This window comes from Lissotriton helveticus, chromosome 1_1 (genome assembly GCF_964261635.1).
Source record: "Lissotriton helveticus chromosome 1_1, aLisHel1.1, whole genome shotgun sequence".
In the NCBI taxonomy this organism is placed as follows: domain Eukaryota; kingdom Metazoa; phylum Chordata; class Amphibia; order Caudata; family Salamandridae; genus Lissotriton; species Lissotriton helveticus.
Genome location: NC_136057.1, coordinates 536,817,218 through 536,836,733, shown reverse-complemented (window position 1 = coordinate 536,836,733; position 19,516 = coordinate 536,817,218). Strand labels below are relative to the sequence as shown.

Below are 19,516 nucleotides of genomic sequence, written 5' to 3'. Positions count from 1 at the left end.
AGCTTTGGATTGGATCATCTCGTTCCTCACCGGAAGAACCCAGAGAGTCCGCTTCCCCCCATTCAAATCAGAGGCCTCCGAAGTCATTTGTGGTGTACCACAAGGATCCTCACTCAGCCCCACCCTGTTCAACGTATACATGAGTCCCCTCGCATCCATCGCACGCCAACACAACCTCAACATCATCTCCTACGCAGACGACACCCAGCTGATCCTCTCCCTCACCAAAGACCCAAACACCGCCAAAACCAATGTACACGAAGGAATGAAAGAAGTAGCCGAATAGATGAAGAACAGCCGTTTAAAACTTAACTCAGACAAAACGGAAGTCCTCATCTTAGGATCATCCCCTTCTGCCTGGGACGACTCATGGTGGCCACCGGCCCTGGGTACAGCACCCATTCCTACAGATCACGCACGTAACCTGGGCTTCATCCTAGACTCCTCCCTCTCGATGACCAGACAAGTCAACGCCGTGTCATCCTCATGCTTCAACATACTACGCATGCTCAAAAAAATCTTCCGATGGATCCCCGCCGAAACAAGAAAAACAGTCACCCACGCACAGGTCACCAGCCGACTGGACTATGGAAACACCCTATACGCCGGGACCACAGCCAAACTACAGAAAAAAGTACAACGCATCCAAAACGCCTCAGCCAGACTCATACTGGACATTCCCCGTCATAATCACATCTCCAGTCACCTAAGGGATCTCCACTGGCTCCCCGTCAACAAGAGAATAACGTTCCGTCTCCTCACCCACGCACACAAGGCCCTCTACGACCTAGGACCCGAATGCCTCAACACACGACTATCCTTCTACACACCCACCCGCCAACTACGATCATCCAATCAAGCCCTCGCCGCAGTTCCGCGTATCCACAGATCCACCATGGGAGGAAGATCCTTTTCCTACTTAGCGGCCAAGACCTGGAATTCTCTCCCCACTCACCTCCGACTTACACAGAACCACCTCTCCTTCAGAAAGCAACTAAAAACTTGGTTATTCGATAAGTAATGCACCCTCCCTCCTTCAAGCGCCTTGAGACCCTCTGGGTGAGTAGTGCGCTATACAAATTCATGAACTTGAACTAGTGTTTTTTGCTTTTTGCAGGCTGATAATCTGTGTTTCCTAATCTCCTCCACGTCTTGTTTTATTGTCTACATTTGTATCCTCCAACTGTTCTCTACCAATGGGGCAGCAATGACACCAACTCACACCGCATTATACACAAACACACACTCAGATGAGCAATTGATCACATTAACTATAATATACAGTCTTCCTAAGAATACATCAATAATTGGATAAAAAAAATTAACTGACATAAAGGCAGGGACAAGTCTCAACAGGAATAGGAAATGGTTTGTTGGTAGTGGAAGTACCCATTCACACAACTTTGGTGGAAAACTGGAAGACTTCAACCTTGAGATTAGCGCCACAAAGCAGAACATTTATCATGCACCCAGACACCCTCAATAATATAAAATGATGTGTAAAATATAGGTGGTACACCATAAAGAACTGTGCAGCGGTGCATAACCTAATGACACGGAGAACTGAATGTGGACATAACTGTGCTTAAATAATGCTATTACCGTCAAGGTTTTCCTGATGGGTGTGCATTTCTTTGTACTAACCTATGTTGTTAACTATGCAGTGATTTAGAAATGAAAAGTGGCTTGGTAAGCATGCTTCCTCTTGTAATCCACTTTATATTTTGTGTTTTTCAGCCACCCACAGTACCAGACTATCCACCTGCTGATGGGTATGCATTCAGTAACACAGTTTACAAAAGAGGGCCCCTGCTGGACCATGGGGCAACTGTCGCTGCCTTTAAGCAAACTGTTAGCCGTCATGTAGATAGGTAACATTCAAAGACCTGCCTGTCTAGAGCTGTGGGTAACTGTCTCTACTTTATTGCTGCCAGAGGTGGAGGCTGTGGTGTCTTTCCTAAATACATTTTCAGAACAGCATTGCAAGTCAGCCAGAGATGCACTTCCGTATATATGGAAAGCCTTTCTTGAGTGGCGTTCTATAATACTTTTTGATTCCACAGTAAATAGCAAAATAGTTTGAAAAAACTGTAATTTAGCAAGGAAGTTATGGAAAAACATGACCTTTTGCTGTTGTTCATGCTTTAATTTGTAATAATGAACATCAATACTAAAATGCGGAAAACTAAAAAAGCGTTTTGAAAATGTATTTATGACTCTATTTGATTCTGTTATTTCTGGTGTGCATACAGCATGTTTGGGGGGTTTTAATAGCATCAATGTGTACGTTTTAGTACACAGGCACAAGTGGTGCTCGGTCCTTGATGGTGGTCCACTGCCGAGCTCTGTAGGAGTCCACACAGAGGTTTCAGGTTTCCTGTGTCCATGCGATAGAAACTCATTCAGTCCATGTTTTTTTTGTTTGTATTCCGGGACTTTGTCATTTTATCCCCCTAACTAAATCGGTTCCAGAATACAAAGACCAATCTGGATGAGCTACCTAATCATGGACCTTTGAAACTTGAGAAGTCTGCCCAAACCCCCTGTAACCATTTCATCATCCCTTCCTTAAAAAATATTTAATGCAAATTAAGTTACGGGTTGGCAAATGTTACATACGAAACATTTATTCTCTTGTCAATAACAGATTCTCTGAAGGGTGCACCCTTTGGGTCTCAACTGTAGACACTACTTTCCAGATAATACCTACGTCAGGTCTCATGATGCAACTATTGTGTCTCTGCGAGGAGAGGAGGTCGGAAAGTACATAAAGTAGCATGAACCTAGCCTTCCATGTATTGAGGAATTGCCATTTGTGGTCACTTCAACCAAACTACACCACCAGTTGCAATGTCAATTCTAGTAAAGCATCTGTGCAGGGCGATCTCTGCGCTAGCTGCTGTCTGAAGTGCTGCAGTATGTACTCTGTACTGCATGCCTTTATTCTCTGATTGTAGTTGAATCATCTAAAAGCCTAAAAGTAAAAATGTGTCAATTTCCCTTATTCATAAAGATGGTATAATATTGAGAAATCAATATGATCCGTGTTTGTACCATATATGTAGAAAAAGGGAACACAGTTAGCACTTGTTTTTAAATATACTAAAGTCTTTTGTTCTCGCACAGGGGCATTTCCTCAAGACTTTAAAAATACTTCTCAAAGGATTAAGATTTCCCATTTATAAGTACTTTAAAACACAAACATTTCCCAAAGTGTTTGTTCCCAATTATATTGAAATAAGGACAGTGTAAAAGCAGTTAGTGGGTTAAGGACATGGTGTTAGGAAAATTGAGTTACAAGTATAGTGTTAAAGTTTACTGGTTATGCGTGAATGGGTTTGTGGTATCAAGTTTAAGTATAGAGTCGCCTGTTTAAGGTATAAAGTACGGATTAGAGGTTATAGGTTAATATTTATGAGTTGGGGTATAAGGTAAAGGCTTTGAGATAGAGTACAGCGTTTGGGGCTAAGGGTATGAGATCAGGGGTTTGAAGTATAGGTGGTGGGGATAATAGGTTAAGGTTATGTTATGTTATGTTAAACTAATTTATTAGGCGCACAAATGCTCCAGCGAAGGAGCGTCCTGGCGCCCGCCAGGTAGCAACACAACACAACAAGGCAAGGAAGAAAGAACATGGGGGCTAAGGAAACAAAAAAGTTTTTATAGCTCGCCGGAAAGAGAGCAAATCCCCGAGTGCACGAATCTCAAAGGGAAGAGAATTCCATAACGCGGCGGCACGCACTTGAAAGGAACGGCCGCCGGCCCGGCAACGCTTACACCAGGGGACAACCGCAAGTTCCAGGTCGGAGGATCTTGGGGCACGGCCTGGGATATAACGGAAGCCGGTGCTGAGGAGACGCCGAGGAGTCCTTTGCCAGTGATATATTTTCACGGGAGGACAGACTGCACTTACCGAGTGGGAGTGAGTCCCCGACTTTTCAAAACTAATGAATATATCGGTATGAAAGTCGATGCTATAGCCAGCACCCAAACCACAGTACCTTGCTGGCAGTGGCTTTTTTTAAAAAAACATCTGTGCCCTGAAGAAATTGCCTGAATGTTGACCATGGCAATGAAACATGTCGGCAGCGAGTTGTAAGCGAATCGATAGGGAGTATTCGCTTCTCTCTTTGTTTTATATATGTGTCTACTGTTAGCGGACAGGAGAATACAAATAAAGAGGTTCATATTCTTGTGCGCTCAGTATTTGTTTTGTTATATGTTGAACGTTGTTAGTCCTTGTCACATATAAGTTTGTGTCCACTGCACCATTCACTGTCTTTTTCCTTTGGGAGTCGGTCACGTTTCTGTTAAGCTAGTTGATACCAATGATGAGAACAGGGCCACCCTGGTGAGTACCAACCAGGGGCCCCAATGGTGGTGCGCCCGTGAGGTGTCTTCTAGCTATTCACACATTTTTTCATGTGTCGTCTCTCTTGTGAATGTATGTCCTGTGTTGTCTAAAGTTAGATGTATCAGAGATTGGCTACTTTTATGACTTATTGGCAAGCATCTGGAGTAATACACCTATTGGTAAACTCAAAGGTGTGGTGGAAAGATCTGTAGACATATCCACTTATACCCACAGATATACACTAAACGATTGCCCTGCGGACTAGGTCTTGTTGTCTTTTCGATTGATTGAGTGGAGGGCGACCTGGTCCTGTAAATCCCTCTGTACTCCTAGTAGATGAGTGTCTGGGATATAACGGGACAGGAGATTGGCAAGAATCAAGGCAGGTGATCCCTTAATAATCTTGTAAGCAACACAAAGGACCTTAAACTGGATCCTACGAGCGATCGGAAGCCAGTGCAACGTGCGCAAGGTGTTGGTTGTAGAGCAGAATCTAGGCAAGCCCACGACCGCTCTTGCTGCTGCGTTCTGTACACGCTGCAGGCGGGTGAGTTCCGCCTGATTTAAGCCCAATAGTAGGGCGTTGGCATAATCAAGGCGTGACATCACGGTGGCCTGAATGACGAGTTGCCTGGTGCTCGCATCAAAAAATTTAAGTATGGGTCGTAGACCCCGCAAGATGCCAAAACAACAGGCCGCCGTGCGCTTAGTGTGGCATTCAAAAGAGAGAGATGGATCGAGCCACACCCCAAGATTTTTCAGCTGAGCGACCGGGATAGGTGTGGGGCCCAGGTCCGATGGCCACCACCTGTCGCCCCAGAGTTCCGTCTGCTTCCCAAAGATCATAACCTCCGTCTTACCTGCGTTCAGCTGGAGACAGTTGGAAGTCATCCAGCTGGCGACCGCCCGAAGTCCCTCCTGGAATCTGGGGGCATCCACATCTGCATCCCCGCTGATTGTAACCGCTAGCTGGGTGTCATCGGCATAGGACACCATGGTCATGCCCCAATGCCTGACAACCTCAGCCAGCGGTCTCACATATAGGTTGAATAATGTGGGACTCAGCGAGGAGCCCTGGGGGACCCCCAGTTCCAGAGGATGGAATTTGGACTGGTAGGGCGGAACGGACACGCAGAAGGAACGGTTGGCAAGGAAAGATCGGAACCACTGGAGCGCAAGACCGGTAACACCCGCTTCCTCCAAGCGCTGCAGAAGGATTGGGTGGGCCACGGTGTCAAAGGCGGCGCTAAGATCTAATAGCACCAGCGCCGCCGTTTGACCCGCGTCAAGCACGGAGCGCAAATGCTCTACCATATAAAGTAGAGCCGTCTCTGTGCTATGCCCTGCCCGAAAACCATTCTGCGTCCTGTCCAAGATGTTAGCTTGTAGAAGATGATCAGAGAGGACAGAGTTGACATGCGCCTCCGCAACTTTGGCAGGCCACGGGAGAAGGGAAATAGGGCGGTAATTCACAGGTTTATCAGCATCCAAAGTTGGTTTCTTAAGGATGGGCACAACTACCGCCTGTTTCCACTTCACTGGAACCACGCCGGATGCTAAAGAGATGTTAATTAGGGAGCAAACCGGTGGGAGGCCATTGGATGGTAGATCGCTAAACAAAGCCGGGCGAAGAGGATCAGCCGGGGATCCTGACTTGACCTGTTGGGCCAGCTTACCAAAAATCACCGATGTTAGTCTCGGGAAGGAATGTAACACATCCAAGGTAAGGGGCTTAAGGGGACCGCCAACAGGGGGGGCAGCCATAGGAAAAGCTCTGTAGATGGCATGGACCTTTTCCAAGAAGAAAGCCGCCAAAGCCTCACAATGGGCAATGGAACCCTGGTGAGTCGCGATCACTTTTTTGGTAATAAGATCTTTCAGGGCTTTAAAAATAGTTTTGGAGGGGTTGGTACTGGTACGAAATTGTAGGGCATAGTATGCCGCACGTGTTCTGCATACTGCTCGGTGGTAGATTTTTACAGCCGCAGAATACAAAGCTTTTTTGTCGCTGGCATAGGCTTTGCGCCATACCCGCTCGGCACGCCTACAGATGTTTTTAAGTGCCCGCAAAGAGTCGTCGTACCAAGGACTCGGGTCCATAGACCCACACTTACACGAAACTATCGGAATAAGGGAGTCGAGGGCCCTAGTAACCCACTCACAAAGACGATCATAGCCCTCATCCACAGTGTCAACTGAACCAAGCGGGTCAGAGGATAACAGATGGAAGAAATCCTCGAGTTTTAATTTAGACCAACACCGTCTAGAAATTGAGCGGACCGCAGATTTGCCGGACGGCTCGTACAGATGACAGTGGATGCGTACCAAATAGTGATCGGTCCAAGCCAGGGGGGAGGGGGTAAGGACACTGGCTTCTGCTAAGTTAGTAAAAAAAGGGTCGAGGATGTGACCACCAACATGGGTGGGATGCGAGACCAGCTGGACTAACTGGAGCGCCTCGAGATCGGCAACCGAGCTAAAAACTGCCGGTAAAGACAGATTATCATAGTGGAGGTTTAAATCTCCAAGAATGGAGAAATTGGAACAGCCTACAGCCAAGGTGCTGATAGCGTCTGGAAGGGCCTCCCTGAAAGCCGAAACACTACCAGGGGGACGATAAATCAAAAGGCCAGTGAAAGCGAAGTTGGGCGTGACTGAGATTTTAAACAGCGCACTTTCACAGCCAGAGATTTTTTGCCCTTGCCAGACACACGGGTAGCACGACTTGACCGCCAGCGCAAGTCCCCCTCCTCTAGAGGCTCGGTTGAGAGTATATACAGAATATTCAGGCGGAAAGGCCAAGTTAATCACAGCCGTGTCGGACTCCTGTAGCCAGGTCTCCGTCACACAAAAAGCGTCCGGAGACTCCTTACCTAACAGGTCAAAGATGTCGTGGTGGTGTTTAACCATTGACCTGACATTCAGGTTCCATAAAGTGAAGGAAGGGCGGGCGCGGGTTCCAGCAGTATCCAAAACGTTGCTTAAGCAGGTAGTGGGGACGAGGAGATCAAACCTCCCACAGGTACAGGAGTAGGGTCCGCAAAGCGGCGCAACCAGAGGAGCATCACAACTCCTGTGGCTAAGCCCAATAGCGAGTAGGGCATCCCTTGAATAGGCAGGCATAATGTACTCAGCAATGGTCGGCAGAAGGCCAGGGCCCTACCACGTCCTACACGTCCTGGCGCGGACGGGCGCAGACGGGCAGGACTCTGGCACGACTCCGGCCACGCGAGGACACGCCCGCTGCGCGATCCCGCTGCACTAAGGGAGGAGCTTCAAATAGGCGTCCCTCGCCGGCTCCTGCGCACTGAAGCGCACGTAGGGAGTGGCTCCCGATCAAACACCCACCCCGCTCTAAGATGGCGGCGCCAGTGAATCCCCCCTCAGGCCCCGGACCCGCCCAGTGGTAAAGAGCTAAAGGTATAGGCATATGATACTGGGATAAAAAGATTTGATGCAAGGTTATGGATGAAGGCTACTGGGTTAAGACTTTGGGTTACAGGTGAATGGCTAAATGTATGGGAATATATAATAACAGTGTTAACAGTTTGATTTCAGGGCTAAGGATTTTGAGTAATTAGTTAACCCGTATGATTACATTTGTCTGATGCCCCCATTGATACTGTTTTGAATTTAAGGTGTGTTGATGCTAGTTATTTTTAGACTACCTGTTCAAAATAGACCAGAATTGCCTTACGCAGTAAGGCTTTACTTAATTTGTTAAAATGGGACACACTATAGTTCCATAAAAAATTTAAACGTTAACAAGTACAAATTCTCACGTGGGCACATCAATCCAATACATTCTTCCTGATGAGTGAATGAATGCAAAATACAGCCATCATTTGTTTTATAAATTTATAGAAAACATACCCAGTCCTTAAACAAACAATTTTTGCCGGGATGAAGAGGTTTACATTTTATGTGCACCTGTCCATTGATTAAATAGCTGTCACTATATCTAATCATACTTTCACTTTGATCTATAGGCATACAATACGTGTTTTCTTTAAAAGTTTTAGTTTTTTTTCTCTTTCCTGTCAGCCAATGATTGCTCACTCTCACTATACATACAACGTTTGTTTCGTCTTACCCCTTTCTCCTTCTTCAATAAAGCGAGACAGTTCTCCACAGCCATTGAATAGCTAGGTAACTACTGCAGTTCATATACTGAGCGTCTGACCAGTAGTTACGATGAGTTAGTACAATTTGTGTAAATTTGTATTACTGTTATGTGATAAGTCTTTTGTTATCATTGTTTGCCATTTTCATTGACCGCATCCTTACTTAATGTTTTTTATTTACATATGCTTACTTCTATTTAAACATTATCTATTTGAAGGCTAGCATAGCATTAAACACTTGACATTGAAGATATGTGAGTAATATGGTGGTGAGGGCAATGGTGTTAGTATTTTCTCAGACTGAATACCTTCTATTACTTAATTGTTTACCATGTTTGAGTATATTCAGTGGATTGGCAAAAAGAATGTATTCACAACTAACGTTGAGTTCAAGTGCATTGAAAAAGAGATTTGTAAGAGGCATTCAAGACAACTTGTACAAGTGAGAACAAAAGGCCAACTGAAATTCTACTTTTTTACTGCTCTGACAGAAACTTTTGCGCCTCTGCAAACCATAAGGCATGCTTTAAACAGTGTAATCTTAGATAAAGACATAAGTACTTTACATGATACATTTGTTGAATGTGCAATGGTGGTGCCTTTTGGTTAATGTTTTTCAGTTTTCGTTCAGTAACAGATCAAAAGTTTTGCCAGTAAGACCTTGAGAAAACAACTGATTTGCCATAGGGTATTAACACATATTGTAACATAATCAGGGGAGTAGTTAAGGAAGCTGCTGTTCAAAGTGACTTTTCTCCAACACCCACACTCGAATAGCCGCTCCCAATTATTCCAAAAGCGTAGAGCAGACAAGGAATAGGAAGGCAGCTGAACCTCATTTTCAGTTAGTTGCTGCTTTAGATATGCTTGTAAACTGGATACGATTTACCAAAATGCCAGGAGAAGTGAAAGTGACATCACATTATTACCTCACTGGAAGGGCATCGTTCTATCTTTGAGCCTTAATCCTCCCAAGAAGTAATGTGGCAAGACCTGGACCCCAACATTACCGTAATTGACATAGCTGAAGTTAAAAACCTCATAAATGCATGATTTAATACCAACACAACATCAATCAATCAATCAGTACATTTATAGAGTGCACTACATACCCGTGAGGGTCTCAAGGTGCTGGGGGGGGGGGGGTGGGGGGAGAGGGTGCTGCTACTGTTCGAACAGCCAGGTCTTGAGGAGTCTCCTGAAAGCCATCAGGTCCTGGGTCTGTCGTAGGCGGATGGGGAGGGTGTTCCAGATTTTTGCGGCGAGGTGGGAGAAGGATCTCCCACCGGTGGTCGCTCGACGGATGCGGGAGACGGTAGCAAGGGCGCGGTCAGCAGAGTGAAGCTGGCGGTTCGGGTTGTAGAAGGTGAGTCGTTCGTTGAGGTACACTGGCCCGGTGTTGTGGAGGGCTTTGTGAGCGTGGGTGAGGATTTTGAAGGTGATCCTCTTGTTGAAGGCGAGCCAGTGCAGGTCTTTCAGGTGAGCTGTGATGTGACTGTAGCGAGGGATGTCGATGATGATGCGTGCAAAGGCGTTATGTATGCGTTGTAGTCGTTTCTGGAGTTTGGCTGAGGTTCCTGCATAGAGGGTGTTGCCGTAGTCCAGTCTGCTGCTGACGAGTGCCTGGGTGACTGTTCTTCTGGTACCGGTGGGGATCCATCTGTAGATCTTGCGGAGCATGCAGAGGGTGTTGAAGCAGGATGAATAGACAGCGTTCACTTGCTGGGACATTGACAATGCGGAGTCCACGATGACTCCCAGGTTGCGTGCATGGTTGGTGGGCGTATGTGCAGCTCCCAGTGCTGCCGGCCACCATGAGTCGTCCCAGGTGGAAGGGGTGGATCCGATGAGGAGTACCTCCATCTTGTCCGAGTTCAGTTTCAGGTGGTTGTTCGCCATCCATTCCGCGATGGCCTTCATTCCATCGTCGAGGTTGGTTTTGGTGGTGGTGGGGGCTTTGGTGAGGGAGGGGGTTAGCTGGGTGTCGTCGACGCATGACCTCAACATCATCTCATGCGATCGGGCGATGTTGGTGAGCGGTGCCATGTAGATGTTGAAAAGTGTTGGGCTGAAGAACGATCCTTGGGGTACACCGCAGATGCTCATGGTGTCTTTAGAACGGAATGGGGGAGGCGAACACTCTGGGTTCTACCGGTGAGGAAGGAGGTGGTCCAGTCCAGTGCCTTGTCGCGGATCCCTACGTTGTGGAGGGTGTGGTGGTAGCCGGTGTTGAAGGCGGCCGAGAGGTCCAGGAGGAAAGTGGCCGCGGTTTCTCCGTTGTCCATCATGGCCCTGATGTCGTCAGTGGCGGCAATGAGGGCTGTATCGGTAAAGTGGTTGCTGCGGAATCCGGATTGGGACGCGTCTAGGATGTCGGTTGAAGATACCCAACTATATTTTAACTAGGGTGTTGGCATGATATGCCAGAGGAGGCAGCATTACTCATTTCTCTTTTTATTACATTAAAAATTCAATATTACTTTCAGTTTGAGGAGAGGGTGCACCAGAACAACACTGGGAGCTGACATTATTTATACCTCAAACTGTCATGATCTGATGGCTCCCCAGTCTATTCCTCAAAGAGAAATGTATTAATAAATACAAAAGTAGATACAAAATATTTTTTTTCTTAAAACATTGGTTATGCCTATCTGAAGTCATCCATATGGACAACAACTTCAATATAAAGTATATTATTGGATTACGTTATACATTTTAAAATCATCCATGCATAGCACAAATGGTAAGATATTTCTCAAGCACATAATTTTTCATGTAATAACGATACTGAAACATCGCACCAATGTGTTTAAAATATATTGTTGTCATTTCATTTTTTTTAAGTCTATTTATTGGTATGTAAAGTGCATAAACAACCCGAGGCTGCGGCCTTGTAGCAATAACAAGAAACAGGCGGATAAGTGGAGAGGAGGAGGAGGGGGAAAGAAGGGGGAAAGGAGAGGAGCTAATCCAGCATATAATGACATTACATTAGACTTCTTTACAGGTTACATAGTGATAATGTCTTATCAACAGCTAGTCTTCGATAGAAAGTTGTAGTAAGGGTAGTAAGAAATGTCAGGAATTTATGGTGAGGTAAGACATTTCATATATAACATGACAGCATACACAGTGGGTCTATTGACTTCTCTCTAGACAGTGATCTTTATTCGGTGCCTTTTCCCAGGAACATCCAAAGTGTGGATAGGCATGTACTGGTGTCAGTTGCTATGTCTTTACAATGGGGGTGAATCTCATGAGCGCATGTAGGTCAAAAATGGCTCCCAAATAACTAAAGGTTGGGAGGCTGGTAGCATTAGTTCTCTATTGGTGACCAATTGTTAATGTAATGTAAAGTACACTGCATCTTCCAACCAGGAGGGGACCCCGGGCACAGACTTTCTCCCCCAGTGTCTGGGCCGGGGGTTTTTGGCCGGGAGCAGAAGCACAGCGGAAAAACTACTTTGTGCAAGTAGCACATCTTGAACATAGCCAAGGAGACTAACCGTCGGTGTTTGTGGTGTAGAATGACCTGTGATCAGTTGGACAGTGTAACAGACTGAGGACCAATACTCTGTTATTCTAGGGCAGTCCCAAGCCATTTGCATAAATGTCGCCTGGGATGACGAGCATCTCTCACAGCGTGCCTCTTCCTCCAGGCCCATGCGTTGCAATTGTGCCGGCGTGGTTATAGCCGATGGAGAAACTTAAAATTAATGAGTTGCAATCCGAGGGCTGCGGTCGGCTCGCAGTAATATTTTGATAGGTCTGTAGTAAGGGAAAGATCTGTGTCCAGCGCCCACTTGGCTTGTGCTGGAGGGATGCAACTTGGAGCCTTCTCCTGCATAACAGCGTATGGACGTGTGACCAGCCTGCGGCATGAGGCGTTCGTCAGGATGTGAACAAGATGGTGTAATGTGGGCAGGGGTTCAGAGAAGGTGATGTGTTGTTTTCAGCAAGTGGCATTTATCTGATGGTACAGTTATCTCAGTTTTTAAAAGTGTTCACATTTCCTGGGTCCCAGTAGAAGCTGCAGAAAGCAATAGTGTTCATTAGGACTGTGTTTATATCATTTCCTTGGCATAGCCCTGCACCTCTAAGGCCAAAGTCCCTCCAAGGATCAAACTGGTGGGCAGGGGGCTAGTAGGGTGAACAAGTAACAGTTATATAATGATCAAAGAAAAACATAAACAAAAAAACTTGCCATTGATTGGCAGTGCAATACTTTTCATAAATCCTTTAATAGGGACCTATGTCGTCCTACATTTATGTCCATCCCATCTCCCCTTCTGACTGGAACCATAATGCACTCAGTAACAAGGTACAGAGGCCTTGCCCCCGCGCACCTCCCGTAGTATGTAGCTGGGTGGTGTCCCAGGCCACAGAGGAGACTGCCGCACCATCAATGCAAAACTATAAACCTTGTTCCCCTCTGCGACCCATCTGGTGCTCCCACTACCGAAACCCAACTGCCTAGGTCAGCCGGGGCATCTGTCAGAGCTTACAGCCTGTGTGTTAGGGGTCTCAGTCTCTGAGAGAGTGTCTGCCTGTCCAAGAGCCTGCAGTTTCTCTAGCATCAATTCCCATGCATTCGTGCATATGGCGCTTCCTGCAACATCAGTGTGTCCGCACGTTACAGAGCGCCCCCAAATTACAAAGGGCTAATCCAGAGGGGTCGACATCCCATCATGAAAAACCCAGGTAAAGTGTTCTCCCCTCCCCAATCCACCAGGAGGTCCTTCTCTACATTGGATCACTCTGCAGACCATAGCATACAGGCAGCGCGGTAGAAGTACTATCCAGCCAACGCCACACGACACATGATAGATAGCGAAAGACAATTCCAGAAACTAGTAGATGACTGCAAACCCATGAAAACTGCACCCATATTCTAAGCGTATTGCATATCTGCTGAATGCACCACTTGAATTCCCTAGTAGCGTAAATTATCGCACTCTGATCAAAACTCCGTTGTGGGGAGGTCAGTCACCTTTGCAACGACTAGTGCAGCAAGTGGAAATAAAACTGACTTCTGATTATTGACTTTCAGTCCCAATACTGCACCAAATCTCAATAGGATTTCCAGAGAATATGCAATGCCTTCTCTGGGCATCATCTGCGTATAAAGATACTACATGAACCCGGCTGCCCACTGCGATGCCCCACCACAGTCATGCCCCACCGTAATTGGATTGCTAAGGGTTCCATCACAAAGGTGAACAAGAGTGAGGACAGTGGGCAGCCCTGCCTCATGCCCTGTTCGATAGAGAGAATTTCAGAAATCCAACCACCATTACATACCCTAGCAGTCAGTAGGCTGTACAAGATGCGCATACAGGAGATGAATTCCTGGCTGAGGCCCATCTGTGTCAGCACCTCCCATTGGTATTCCCACAACAGAGTATTGAAGGCCTTTCCGATTTCTAGAGCTGCTAGAGATGGGTGTCCATAGTTTCCATGGCTTGCACGACATGAGATAACCTTCGTAAGTTTGTATGTGTACCATGTGCTGGCATGAAACCGCATTGATCCGGGTGGACCAGGTGGGTTATAATCCTACCCAGACGCATTGCCAGTGCTTTAGCCTGTATTTTAGTATCTACTCCCAGCATTGATAAAGGCCAATAAGAGCCCGGCATACATGGGTCTTTACGCGGTTTAGGGATCATTACGATTTAGGCTTCTCATCGATTTTGTGGTAGAAGTCTCACCTTCCTGGCTGCTCCCAAGGTCTCTAGAAGGCAAAGAAGCAGGTCTGTGTAGGTCTGTAAGTACTCTAGTGGCACACCATCAGGGTCTGAGGACTTGTAGCGGGTCATGCTGGCCACTGCCTCTTTCAGGTCTTCCAGCTGAATCTCTGCATTAAGACCTTCATGTTGGCTGTCAGTGAGGCTGGGGAGTGCAAGGTCATCTAAATATTGATCCAGGACTTCCGGGGCCACCCCAACCTCCTCTTTGTATACCAACCATAGGTGAGCATGCAGGAGGAGTTAATGCCAAGCTGTGTAGACACATGGCTACCATCTGCCTGATGAAGCATGAGAATGATGGGTGAGGCTCTCGTGCTTAAGAAACCAAGCCAGTAAGCAGCCTGATGTGTCCCCCTCCCAGTAATCTCAACAAAACAAGATGCCAGTACTGCGAATATGAGTTCACATGATTTCTTTGCACAATGAAATTAAACAATTGTCGCATAAACACAGGTCACAATGTGTCTGTATTCATCTTTTTATTTTCTTTTTATGAATTCAAAAGTTGATTTTTATCATTTTCAAAAAAGTTTACAAATTTAAACACAACAAGAGACGGAGGGAAAAATATTTTTTGAAAACGTTTCGAAGAAGTGCAAAGTACAAAGAAAATAAAAGAAGTGAAAAGAGAAGATTTTCACTCATTCTGTCTCAATATACATCCATCATTTATTCTGTGAAACTCTCATATAGAAAATACAACTCTCAAGGGTAAACAAACAAAATAAGGTGAAGAAATAAATAATGAAGGGGGATTTTTTGGGGGGAGCGAAAGAGATTTTTTTAGTGTCCTCACCAAGGTTCCACAGCACCTATTACTCAAAATGGTGAGGTACTAATATTTATTTTAACATCATCTCAAAAGACAATTATTTTAATTATGGATAAGGCCATCAAACCTATTTATGATCTAAAATATTTCACAATCACATTTATCATAAAGATTGGCCTAATGTACAAAGGAAGGGCGACGCGTTTCGAAACCCCTTAGTTGTGGGGGTTCTCCTCAGGACCTCGAAGGGTTGAGTCCTGTGAAAGAGAAACAACACATCTTACTAATCTGATTCCTGAGCGAAACCCTCAACTTACAAACGGACAAGCACAACCTAAGGTGTTACCTTGTCTTCTTAGCGTATTGTCAAATACTCCTGTTCTCAATGGTCAAATCTGCTCTCCCGTTGTGGGTTCAGACTCCCATTTATTCTGTTGACAAAAGCGGAACTGTAAGATCTAACTTAAACATGTCCTACTTATTCGAAACTCCAATGGAGCACGCATTACCTTCATAACGAAGTCAACTGATTCAGCATGGGGCAAGCGCGTTTATTCAATAGTTTCTTCCCGTCCAATTCTTGCATGGAACGGAGAAACAAACTCGATTAGTCCTTACCGTCCAACTTTTATGCGTGCGATATTGCATCTGCCTACATTACTGCTGTGTATCTGCATGACACTTTGAACTTGCAACCGCGGAGGCGCGGGGATGTTTTATACTCCAACGCGCTAACCTTATTTTGGAAACCGGACTCGTCTCAATCGCTCGGCGTCTGTCAGTCCGCCGTCGCGTTAGAGACTCCATCTGTTCTGCGAGTATATTACGCGTGTCTCGGCGCTAGGGATTATGGGGATGGTAGTTGTGAATGATTGCAAAAGATGTTCAATTCGCAAGTTTCCAATTCGTGTTTGTTGATAAGAGTGTCATTTGTCCTTGCATTAAATAATGAGAACCGGATGCTTGTCTGATGGGACCGTGTTGATTAAACAGTATCACAGTGCATGCTGGACGCTGTGGTTTGCGTGCTTACTTGTTAAGGCTAGTGTTGATAGCTCAAGTGATTGTAAACAATGCAAACCATTGAGGATGTTAAAATTTCGTGTCAAAGATGGTATAATTCCGACATCTCGTTTAATCCTGTAACTGCAGAGTTGTATTTGAGAATCAAAGTTGCCTCTCGTGTAGATAGTTTCGCCTATAGGTCACCTCCTCTTTGATCGGGTTCCACCTTGAAGATCACTGTCCATTTAACATCATTTTCTGTATGCGCATGGTCAATCCAGTGTTGTACAAGTGGTGCCGTGAGGATGGTTTTCTTAATTCGTGACTTGTGCTGGTTGATCCGCTGTCTGACCTCTTGGCTAGTCTTTCCTATATACAATCTGTTGCATGGACATATAATGCCATAAATAACGTACTTGGTTTTACAATTCGTGAATTTAGAGTGTTTCCATGAAATGCCATTATGTTGGAACAGATCTCCTTCTATCGTTAGAGGACAGCACACACATGTGCCACATTGATGGTGGCCTGTTATCGGTGGCAAATTCAAGTATCCTCTAAGTGATAAGGGTGTTTGTTTCGGCATGGCCGCTCTCACTATGTGGTTTGCCACACTCTTGTCCTTCTTAAATGCAAAAAGCGGAACTTCCATTAGCTGTTTGTCTAAGTCCTTAACCAAGTGCCAGTTCTTGCATATTTCTTTTTTTAGCCAGTTCGATGTTGGACAAAATGTTGATACACAGACTATTCTAGTCTGGTCAATTTTGACTTTTTTTGTTAGAAGTGTGTCTCTTGGTGTCCACCATGCTCTTTTGAGCGCACTTTTCAATAATTTTGCCCGGTTATCCACAAAGTAATAGCCTCTCTCTTAGGGCGTTTGCGTGGGACATATATTCATCCTTGAAGGTGGAATTCCTGCGGATGCGCAAGAATTGCCCCAGGGGTAAATTTTCTTTCAAACTTCTGGGATGGTAACTTGAGAAGTGCAGCGCTTTGTTAAGATCCGTTTCCTTCTTGTATAGTGTAGTGTAGTGACCAAGATCCCATTCGTACAGTATACTTCCACGTCCAGAAATGGTAGTCGATGTTTAGAATGTTGGACACTGAATTTTATATATTCGGTCCGATTGTTGAGCCACTGGTGAAAGTCTAGTAATTGTTCCTCCGTTCCCGACCATGTGAAGAAAATGTCGTCTATGTATCGGAGCCACCCTCCTATCCATTGTGCAAAGGGGTTGTTCTCGTAGATATATTTCTCCTCAAATTGGCTCATAAATAGTACTGCTAATTCCGGGGCGAAGGGACAGCCATCGCCACACCACGAATTTGAAAAAAGAAATCATCTTTAAACTTGAAGTAGTTCCTTTTTAAAGCCAATTTGGCCAGATCAAGGATGAATTCGGTGGGCACCTTCATCGGTCTTTCTCTCATATTCAAAAAAAGTCTTAATATCTCTAGTCCCTCTTCCTGGGGGATCTGGGTGTATAGAGAGGTGATATCCATACTTACTAGATAGTCTTTGTTGTCTTCAAATGGTAAGAGGGTCAGTTTATTAATAAAGTCAGTGGTGTCCTGTAGAAATGATTTCACTTTTCCCATGCAAGGTTTTAGAAAAATGTCAATGAACTTTGAGACCGGCTCAAAAAGGGAATCACACCCAGAGACTATGGGTCTCCCGGGCGGTTGCTTCTCATCTTTATGGATTTTCGGTAACGCATAAAAAAGAGGTATACGCGGATGTTTATTTTGAAGATCTTCTTTTTCTTTTTTGCTGAGAAATCCTTGTTCGAAACCTTGATGTTCGAGGCATATGGGCTGCAGATGGTACATTTATGAATAGATCGCCATCTGGTGTTGGGCTCGGATGATTGCACTTTGTTTTTCTTCTGGAGAAGTCTTTGTCGTCATAGGTGACTCCTCCTCTCGGTGTTAGTGCGCATGGGCATCGGCTCCATCCTTAGATTGTTTTTTTCCGCCATCGGGTTCGGATGAGGATCGAAGCGCTCCGGACCGACTTCAACAAAGAAGGTTATAACCGGCGCGTATTCCTTTCCAAATCGACGGTATCGTTATCGAACGCGACTTCACTCCATACCGACGCGGTTCGAAGGACGACGACTACGAGAAACTCGACGTAGTCCAGCCCGGGGTCCATGGAAAGGACTCCATTCAAAAAATGTCCAACGTGTGGTGCTAAGTTCCCACACAAGGACCTACACGAGGTGTGCAACCTCTGCTTGTCCCCTGAACACGAATCCAGGGACTGTGAGGCCTGTGCAGCGTTCTCGTCAAAATCGACGATTAGAAACCGTCGAGCCCGAAGACACGAGGTATCGAGAATGCAGTCACAAGCAATCCCGGAGCTGTTCGAGGACCAGCACCCAGAAGAGGAGGAAGAAGAGGCCGACGAGGCGGGGTCAGAAGCGGACGAGTCCGACGTCGAGGAAATCGACGTCCAACAAACCGTGAGTGACGACGTCCCTTTACCGAAAAACCGACCCCGCACGGTGTCGACCCCGCCCTCGAGCCCGGTCAGACAACCGAAAAAAGTTTCCAACGCCCCGCCTTCGAGCCCGGCAACGAAACAGAAACCGAAACACTCGGTCCCCCATCATAGTGGTTCCGGTTCCGATAAACCGACCACATCGACACCGAAGCACCAGGTCAAGGAAAGCTCGAAGTCGAAGCAGTCCATGTCGACACCGAAGCACGCTTCGGCGCCGAAAACACCCTCGACACCGGGGACATCTTCGATACCGAAGAAGTCGGATCCGAACAAAACTTCGGCACCGAAAATACAAATGGACATTTCAAAGAAAAAACACCTTTCGGAACCGAAAACTGCGGTACCGACACAGGAACACGGAACGGATCCTAAACAAAAGACTTTGTTTATTGACCCAAAGACTGGCAAGGTAGCCACAGAACTACCTAAAAAGAGGAAACATGAACATTTGGACGACAAGGCTCATCCAAAGAAGAGAACAATGGGGACGAATACAACTCCTCCCCCTTCTCCCAAACCTCACACACCATCTTCGCCTCTTCCTCACAATAGGCCAGATATTCCTCCCACACGTCCATCTACACCTACAACAGATGGAGAGAGTGACACAGGGGAGGGGGGACACCCTGGGGATGATGAGGACACAATCCCAGAGGAGGCAGACCCATGGGAGGAGTATAATGTGGGATCAGGTAATGATACCGACCTTGAGTCATATCCCTCAAAACCTTCACCTCCTGATGACAATACTGGGTTTGCACAACTCATTACTAGAGCAGCAACATTTCATAAGGTAGACCTACATAGAGAACCTCAAGTACAGGACTTCTTATTAGAAACACTACCTACTGCACAAAGAACATCAGGAACACTACCAATGCTAAAGAGCCTTCTCAGTCATACATCAGAGATATTCAAAGACCCAGTGAGGGCTAGGGTATTGAACCCAAGAATTGATAAAAAATATAGGGCAGCTCCAAAAGACCCAATATACATGAAGGGACA

The 19,516-nt window shown here is 45.9% G+C and overlaps 1 protein-coding gene across 7 annotated transcripts in view; it reads left to right on the top strand.

Annotated features, from left to right (window-relative positions):
* EPS8 (EGFR pathway substrate 8, signaling adaptor) overlaps nucleotides 1–19,516 on the top strand; it is a 1,030,589-nt gene that overhangs the window by 800,625 nt on the left and 210,448 nt on the right. For 4 of the 7 annotated variants that reach the window (XM_078674024.1, XM_078674021.1, XM_078674022.1 and 1 more), the window contains one exon: nucleotides 1,738–1,871. In XM_078674024.1, coding sequence (XP_078530150.1) covers nucleotides 1,738–1,871 — 134 coding nt within the window. The remainder of the gene's footprint in view (nucleotides 1–1,737; nucleotides 1,872–19,516) is intronic. The other 3 variants (XM_078674027.1, XM_078674026.1, XM_078674025.1) reach the window with 1 other exon arrangement.